This window comes from Ylistrum balloti, unplaced genomic scaffold (assembly GCF_031769215.1).
Source record: "Ylistrum balloti isolate Yb309-2 unplaced genomic scaffold, AGI_CSIRO_Ybal_v1 Utg370220, whole genome shotgun sequence".
Lineage (NCBI taxonomy): Eukaryota > Metazoa > Mollusca > Bivalvia > Pectinida > Pectinidae > Ylistrum > Ylistrum balloti.
This window is the reverse complement of record NW_026782185.1, coordinates 449176-457847: the sequence shown is the minus strand read 5'-3', so window position 1 is coordinate 457847 and position 8672 is coordinate 449176. Positions and strand designations below refer to the sequence as shown.

The window sequence follows — 8672 nt, the reverse complement described above, 5'->3', positions numbered from 1 at the left end:
CCTGGCATAGTTTGTTTGTCATGGTGAGAAAGGGATCTTTTTGGGGAGATTTTCCCATCTTTTCACACCTTTGTCTACCTCTCAAGTTTGACGAGCCGCCATGTTCATGTACTTTGACCTTGAGGCCATTAGCAGGGTGCGGTATTTGCAATTTGATTGGTTAAAATAAAGTAAGTTTGGAATAGATCTCATTTTGCGAAGAATGGTCGATATAAAATAAATCGTATAAAATTATAACTACAAATACTATCCGTTATTAAATATCTTTTATGCGTTATTTACTGAATCACGTTTCAACGAGAGGTTAAAAAATCCAAGATGTCTGCGCCCGTCAAAGTGCTTTGGTCTTTTTCAAAGCGATTAGTTTTGGGGAAATGTCATTTTTCAACGGTATAATTTGTTTCGCGGTTTATGTTGTATTTCGAATAGTCATTTCACATACCTTTTTTGTGAAACATTATTGATTAAGGGATTTTTATGAGGAAATGTATATCAAATGGTGATATGTAACAATGCCATGATACAGTCTAGTAAATACAACTATCATGATGATCGCCAAATCGAAGGGTCTAACCAAGTACTGAAGAAATACGGTTACGGTGCAAATAAAGCGGAATGAAAATGTTTTAGTGTCATTCGAAATCTTAAATATTGCGATCCCTTAAAAGTAATGAAGACGTCCTTTATATCGGTAGACCTTTTTGTCTCTGAAAAAATGTGCCACTAAACGACAGGGATTTGTTACAAATGTCTACGTATATACCGATATGGGTAACAGCACAGATAAGCAAAGCGAGCTATATGTGTGTAGACATTGGTGACAAGGCCCTGTACTTACACCAAGCGAAAATGTCACAGGTTTGGCCATTGTTGTTTTGGCAATGTTGGATGGTTTCGTGACTTTATTTATTAAAATACCTCAACAAGGATTTGAACCGATGTTTATCAGTCTGATGCTCAGCCGATTTTGCTAAAGATAAGTTCTTTAGCCGAGCATCACTTTCAGTGCATACTCCTCCTCCAGGAATCACTTGTCCTCAAGTTTCCAGGGGTTAGCAATGCATGTGAAAGAAATGTCTAAATATTTAAAAGTATTTTTTTCTGTTTATTTAGTTAAATACCTCCTTTTACAGTTCCTGTTGTCATTTAAGTTTCTTGCTCTTCACAAAAACGTATGTAATGTTATTTAAAAAATACTTTTTATTTGATCAACATGTTTATAAGATAAACAATAAACACTTATTTATATAAAAAATGTTTACTGGGAAAAGGTGTTTGACTGATGCTTATTCCCAGTCTTGATTGGAGGATTGACGTCATGTGACAAGTCCTTCAGTCTAATTACAGACCGCGTTCTGTAAATAGAAAAATGTTACAGACCTTGAGGTCTTACTAAAATCAGGCTTAGGTCTTTTCCTTTCCATCATTTTGAGAGACATGTTTTCTTCAAACCCTTCAGAAAGTAGTTTCTGTTAAGGAATTTTGATCATAACAGCTACTTTGAATCTTAAGCTTAAATTTCTTGTAACTAAGCATTTTCTAAGAGATTAAAATGAAATTAACTTTTATTTTTTCAGAGATTTGTGTCAACGTCCTCAGTAAACTGTCGGTCTTCTAGATATCTGCCAGAATATACTGACTATGAAGTTTCCAAAGAAGACTTTAAATATGTTAAGAAGCTTCTGCCCTCGGATACTGTGCCTGAGCCACCTGAAGTCAGTGGACCTACTGCATCAGGCTGGGTGCCACAGAAAGGTGTGTTGGTTGTTTTTAGTTTTCACACAAATTGTCAAATGTCAGTGACAAAATACTGACATGTAAACAAAACTATGCTTTTAACTAAAAATCCATTAAATAGCGGCTTAATATTATTAACTACAGAGAAAAATTTAATTTCTTGATTAATGCAAAAGTACCAGGAGAAAAGTGAGAATATTTAATGATGGTGTGAGCAGGCAGTTGGATTTGTCCAATGTAAATACAGGTATGGTTGAAATGTTCCAAGGTTCAATACTGAGATAACTGTAATGGTAAAAAGGTAAAGACACTAGGTGTAAAGGTATTTAAATGGATTTCTGTAAACAGTAGAGTATTTTGTGACAATCATATAATCAAACTTCAGTTTTGTGACATTTGAAAGGAAGTAATATCCTCAAACTGAATTATGTGTTGTTTCTGGGTTTTTTTTTTTTTTTTTTTTCACACCAATTTTTGTAGCGATACTCTTAACATTATAGTTTTGTAGGAAATCTTCTACCTGTGACTTCACCGAGTTTGTTATAGAATGCATGTAGTCATCTCCCATGTATAATCAAGTCTGTTATTGTCATTTCAATTTTCAGAGATCGACAATAACGCCTACTGGATAAGACGGACAAAGAACCACATGCTTCCAGTTTATTTACAAGAAAAGAACGGAGGTTTGGACCGTGTAACCAAGATCGGGAAAATAGAAGGGGACATCTGGGTAAGAACATAGTATATTAATTATGTAGTAAGTTTATACTACTGCAGTTTCATATAGGGTCCAGTGTTCCCAGTCAGGAACTTTTACAAACCCTTCATCTCTGGGTACTTAATATCATTACAGGGAACCTTGAACTGTCAAAGTAATAATAAAAGTAATAATCATTTATCAAAGCATATCCTTGTTTGCAAATGACAGACAAGAGGCTCATAGGGCCTGTATCACCTTTGGTTCAAATTTATTTATCCAATCTAAAGAAACAGGAATCTACTTTATATTTACCTATTGGGTCCCACCCCTCTACCCCCAGAGGAATCTGTGAAACCATTCATTCCCAAATTTACTTCACCAAAGGATGCTTCAGACCAAATTTACACAGAATTCTGTCATTCCTACATTAGAATAATGTTTTAAAAGACTTTGCTTTATTTCCCCTTTTGCGACCTGTCCATAGGGCTGATACTTATCATTTCTACCTTAGACCTTATTTTGCATTTGAATCATTTACTGACCATGTCTTTTTTCAGCAATGACATTTAACACATTTTGTCTTTGTACATCATTCAAGCTCAGTAGTATTTGACCTTGTATCATTCTCATATAACATTTTGATGTTTTTGAACTTGTAGGCATTCGATAAAGACCTCCGCAATGCAGTTGGGAAAAAAGTCAACAAGAGAATTCTGACTCAGATCAATGAAGTTTCTCGCAGCATTAAACTAAGGGGAAATTATGTGAAAGAAGTAGGAGAGTTCCTAGTGAGTCAAGGACTATAACGTTAGAGAAATGTAGGAATACTGTGTGTGGAAACTTGTAAATACTGTGTGATAGAACATAGGAATAATGTGTTGGAAAATATGAATACAGTATGTGATCTGTCTGAATCAGAAATGTATTAGCTGAGTGAAAGCGATGGATGTACAGCATTGGAATGGATGTTGAAGTTGTCTGAATGTATCATAACCGAGAGTACATGTAAAGCTGACTGTGTGGATGGTAAGGAATGTGCTATATCAAAGCAAAGAAGTATGGGTAAACTATAATTGTACAGTGTTTGATGTTTGCTTTTCTATGAATTGCAAGGTTTATTGTGCTTTAATAATAATTAAAAAAAAAAATCAATCATAGAAATTATGTTATGTTTGGTAAACACATGAACTGCAATATTGAAAGATTTTGAACATAAGTGATTTTTGAATGAAAAAATTAAAAAATGTCTGAAAGGCACTGAATGCTCCAATTTCTATTCAGACTGGTATCATTGTTCAGCAAATTTTATCTGAATATTTGTAGTGACCTTGAAACGTGAACTCATTCAACAAATTCCGTCTTCTCGTGATTATTGTTTGATGAAAATTATATCAGAAAGGAAATCGTAAGACAGATAATTAAATTGGTTGATGACTGTTAATGAATAGTAACAGTAACTTTGAACCCTGAAATACGTTTTTTCAGATGACTTGAATTAATTTTCATTATGTAGCATAACATTTAGCGAAAGGTTAAGTTAGTAGCGTGACTTACTGAATTGGTAGATGATTTTATGTAAATAGTAAGTTATCTTGAAATTGGAATCTTTAAACATAAACTGATCAGAAGTGTAATTCATGACATTGGCTTAGTTTGATCAAAATCTTCGAGTTTTTAAAGAGATTTCAATGACCTTGCAACAGTGAAACACAAAGTGATGTGGTTGAAGTTGACCTTTACATAAAGTTTGATTTAAATGTCTAATGTGAAATGAAGTTGCAAATGTAATGATATGGATTCAGGAGAGTACAGGATAGGATGGGATATGTAATACAATACATATTGGTATCACAGTATATACCCGCCATAAAATGGTGGGGACAAAGTAAAACAGGGGAGGGGTCAGGTGATGATCTTAGAATTAGATATAAAGGAGATTTTATGAAACTTCTAATTTTTTTTTCTTTTTGTGAGCCTTGACTTTTTATTATTATTACAGTCTTAATGGCCTGTCAAGACATAAAAGGTCATTAGTGCCATCAACCAGCTTTTTATCACATAATTAAGAAAATACACATTTTGACATTGACGTAATTTAAACTAGACATGTAGAGGACAAAATAAAATGCAGACAGCCATTTTGTTGTACCATTTTCCATTCATGATGTAAAATCACTGACCATATTATGAAATCAAAATCAATTTCTGACTGGCGCAGTCAATTAAAATACTGCAGATACTAGTGACAAATTCAGTGGGCAAAAGGCAGATTAAGGAAGTCCTCTAATGTTTGACTGGAAGTAGGACATCAGTCCGTATAAAATGAATCCCAATGTAATATAGGTGTACTTGTAAGCTGAGGACAGGGCACTTCATGTTACATTTTCAGTTGTCATTTGGGTGCAAGTTGTAAAGACCAAAGCACAGCAACTCCCTCTTTCTCCAACATGAAAATTATCCTCAAAAATTTCTCTGTCCAAGATTTGAGTCTTAACAAGAGATCCCAGTGGGATCTTGGCACCCACCATTTGAGGATCTGTTTTCAGTTCTTGAAGATTTATTTATTTTTTTTGTAAATGTTCATGAACTGGTCTTCATTGAATGTACTCAATGATGGCACAAGATATTTTAATTAAGGTGGATAATGGACATGGTCTTGAATCAATATGATAGAATATCGAAGAAAATATGCTTGTGTGAAATAAGCGTTGCATATACCAGGTATGCATGATATTCAAACTGAAGGTGGTTATTGACTCATAGCTGTAGGGTGATCTGCACAGGCCAACTAGTTATGCATTGGGGTATTTGTATATATATCATGTATCAAGGACACTGGATGTATTGAAATACACTTTTTGTTTGTATTTGTTTTTTGTCCTATTCACAGCCAGGGAAGCTCCATATGAAATTTGACAAAGATCCATCCAGTACTTTCTCAGAAATAGCAGTAACAAACTTTTACTTTCAAAATAAAAGATGGCCGAGAAGCGGCCATCTTGAAATCGGATCAGTCCAAAAAGGTATAATGCACAACTAGGGACCAAAGGGAACATGAATATGAAATTTGAGAAAGATCCATCCAGTACTTTCCAAGAAATTGTGGTAACAAACTTTTACTATTAAAATCCAAGTTTGCTGACAAGCAGCCATGTTGATTTCAAAACAGTCCAAAAAAGTACAATGCACAATTAGGGACCAAGGGGAAACTGCATATGAAATTTGAGAAAGATCCATCCAGTACTTTCCCAGAAATTGCGGTAACAAACTTTTACTTTCAAACTCCAAGATGGTAACAGGAATTGTTTACGGACGGACGACAGACCACGGACGCAGGGCGATTTGAATAGCCCACCATCTGATGATGGTTGGCTAAAAATTTAATACAAGGAAATGGTTAAATAGAGGGTTAAAATCATTTACCAAAGTTTGCTTTTGGTTGCTATGCAAATTAATTTTTTTTACAGTATTTTTTTTCTTAAAATCCAAGTATCATACCATAGCCTTTCAATGAAAGATGAGAATTGATTTAAAGAAAAAAAAAAAAGGTTGCTGCAAAAATAACAAAGAATGTCAGTTAATTCAGAACACTTTCCCCGTTATGCATATTCTGACACCAGTATCAGAAGAAGAAGTGCAGCAACAAGCAACATCTAACCTTTCAAAAAATCATTATTATAACCAAAGTTTAATACTGGATTTTTTTTCACCTTTCAGATGAGCACAGTCTTAAGTGATAATTGCATTCATTTTCATAAGTTCCAAATAATAAACAACTGTCATCACACTGATCAGGTAAACAAAACAGATACAAACAGTTTTCAGATCTTTTAATTGTAGTACTGTTTTGTATACAGAGATGTGGTAGTATTATAATCCTGACAGTGAACAGTAAATTCACATTAATCAAATTTATTGATACATAGACTTCATCTACCAAAAATTAACACGAAGTATACAAATCAATACGATACATTGTCATATTGTAATATGTGTTGATAACCATAAATTTCATATCTTAATTAAAAGGAACATCGCAATATTTCATTGTCAATAGTGAAATAAAGCTAAAAATAAAATCCATGCTAATTACATATTTCTGTTTATAGTTTAAATAAAAAAAACATTTATATACACAATATAAATCAATGTTTGTTCTAACAAAGTCTGAGCAAATCTGAGCTGTTTGTGAAAAGTATGGCTAGATTTACAGGGTCAGTGTATCAAAGCTATCAATGCATGAATAGTGCAATCATACCTGCATGAACAGCGATGGGAGTCTGATTTACCAGCATGTTAACACATCTATATATTTACTTTTACAGAACTTTGAGTTCATAATTTAGACCGTTTTTCTTCCACAAAATATATGCCATTTGATCTGTATAGTGCTTTCTGAGACAAGAGATTTTGAGGACATGTATCACATATTTAGTTATTTCAGCAAGCATGGAACCTTTTTCTATCATGAAAAAATAATTCCTCTCAAGTGTCTCCAGTATCAAGTAATAACATAGTCATAGGTCCAATGATATTTACTATTTCCATGTTATGACCCATAGATTATGTCTCCAGGGGAAGGACAGGATCACAGGCAAACAATATAGTGATGCCTCAGATAAGGTCCACCCCACTCCCAACCCAAAGCAAAGCCATACCATTCATTACAACACATCATGGAATCTCTACCTCTTATCAGAAAGGCAGTTTCAGTGGACATAAAATCTGTTATATGAATAAAGAATCTCAACCAGGTAATGCTCAAGATCAAATTTGGTGTAAATTTGGTTATTAAATCATGAGGAGTAGTCTTTTTAAAAATAAAGAGAAACAAAATACATGTAGATAAACCAAAAGAAACCCCAGAGAAACCAAATAAACAAGAAGAAAAAAAAAATTATCACTTGGTAACAGTGAAATCAAGCAATATTGATATGCAAACATTCATTTATTCATATGATGTCCATCAAAAATCTAGTAAACTCAAGATAGCATCAGTTCCCTCTGATTTTCACAAATATCTCATACCAGTTATAGTTATTTTCCAAGAAAATCCATTCTACTTACATTTGGGTAAATAATCTCTAGCTTTGTTTTCCTGTGCTTTCACTTTTACAACGTGTTGGACTCAACTTATTTATCAAAACATAAGGACATAAGGCAAGGTAAAGCAGAAGATTGCCTGATGACAATAGATCAATCCTTTTTCTGTACTAGATAGCTTTGTGGAATTGGTCAGTTCAGGCTAATAAGTTGTTTCATATTATTTACTGTCCGTTTACAAGATTGATTAACATGTTTCCAGGTACAATATGTATATCATTGTAGAAAGTCGTGATACTGTCATGTTCGAAATCAGATACAGAGAAATGGCCAAGAAGCCATAAACCGAAAAATAAAAAAATGAAATAAATTAAATAACAAGGCATTCATCTATAAATAGGTCAAAAGGAATCTGCTATAAATAGGTATATAGAACTCAGAGGGAATTCATTTATAGATGGTCAGAAATCAGAGGGAATTCATGTACATATATATGCAAATGTATCAACAGAAATCACTCTGCATTCACTTATAAATACACAAAAATCATTGGGAAATGAGAATATTTTTTTTTGTGTCAAAACAAAGCAAAAATAATAATATGGGACTTAAAATTAGAAAGACATGAGTGACACAGCAGGTGGCAGTTATGTGTAATTTCAAAAACTGAACACAAGAAAAGTCACTGGCCTACACATCATTTTGTTGGCAAGTATGACTTTAGCAAACCTCCCCTCCCCCCTCCAATTCAACCTTACAGTTTTAACATATGCTGGTAACTTAAAGCTTTTAATACTTTTTCATACAGAAGATGAATATTTCAACGTAAAAAAAGCCACACAAAAACAACAGATATAATCTAAATAATTGATACAGTAAAATAAAAAATCCGTTCTGATTATATGCAACAAAATAAAACATTAAAACAACAAATTTGTGATCAAAATAAAAATCCATTATATGTGAGAATATATAAGATAACACAAAACAAATTTATGATAATGATTAAATAGGTGGTTATGAAAGTAGCTGGCACCAGCCACTGAAATTCTAACGTTTAAGTTTCATAAAATACAAAGAAATGAGATCCACATCAGCAGAACATCTTCTAAAATGTCTTCTCGAGATGGATTCCTTATGGAATACAGAGCCCAGTTCCAAAACAGTAACAAAAGTTAACAAAAGACCAGAC

General features: G+C 33.3%; 1 protein-coding gene across 1 annotated transcript; it reads left to right on the top strand.

Moving 5' to 3' along the window:
• The first annotated feature begins 269 nt into the window (after positions 1-269).
• On the top strand, positions 270-3821 carry LOC132551844 (large ribosomal subunit protein mL49-like). The gene is given in 5 exon segments (XM_060215989.1): positions 270-305; positions 307-390; positions 1578-1755; positions 2343-2467; positions 3097-3821. Coding segments are annotated over 5 exon segments (570 nt in total). The 3' UTR covers positions 3244-3821.
• Positions 3822-8672: the final 4851 nt, after the last annotated feature.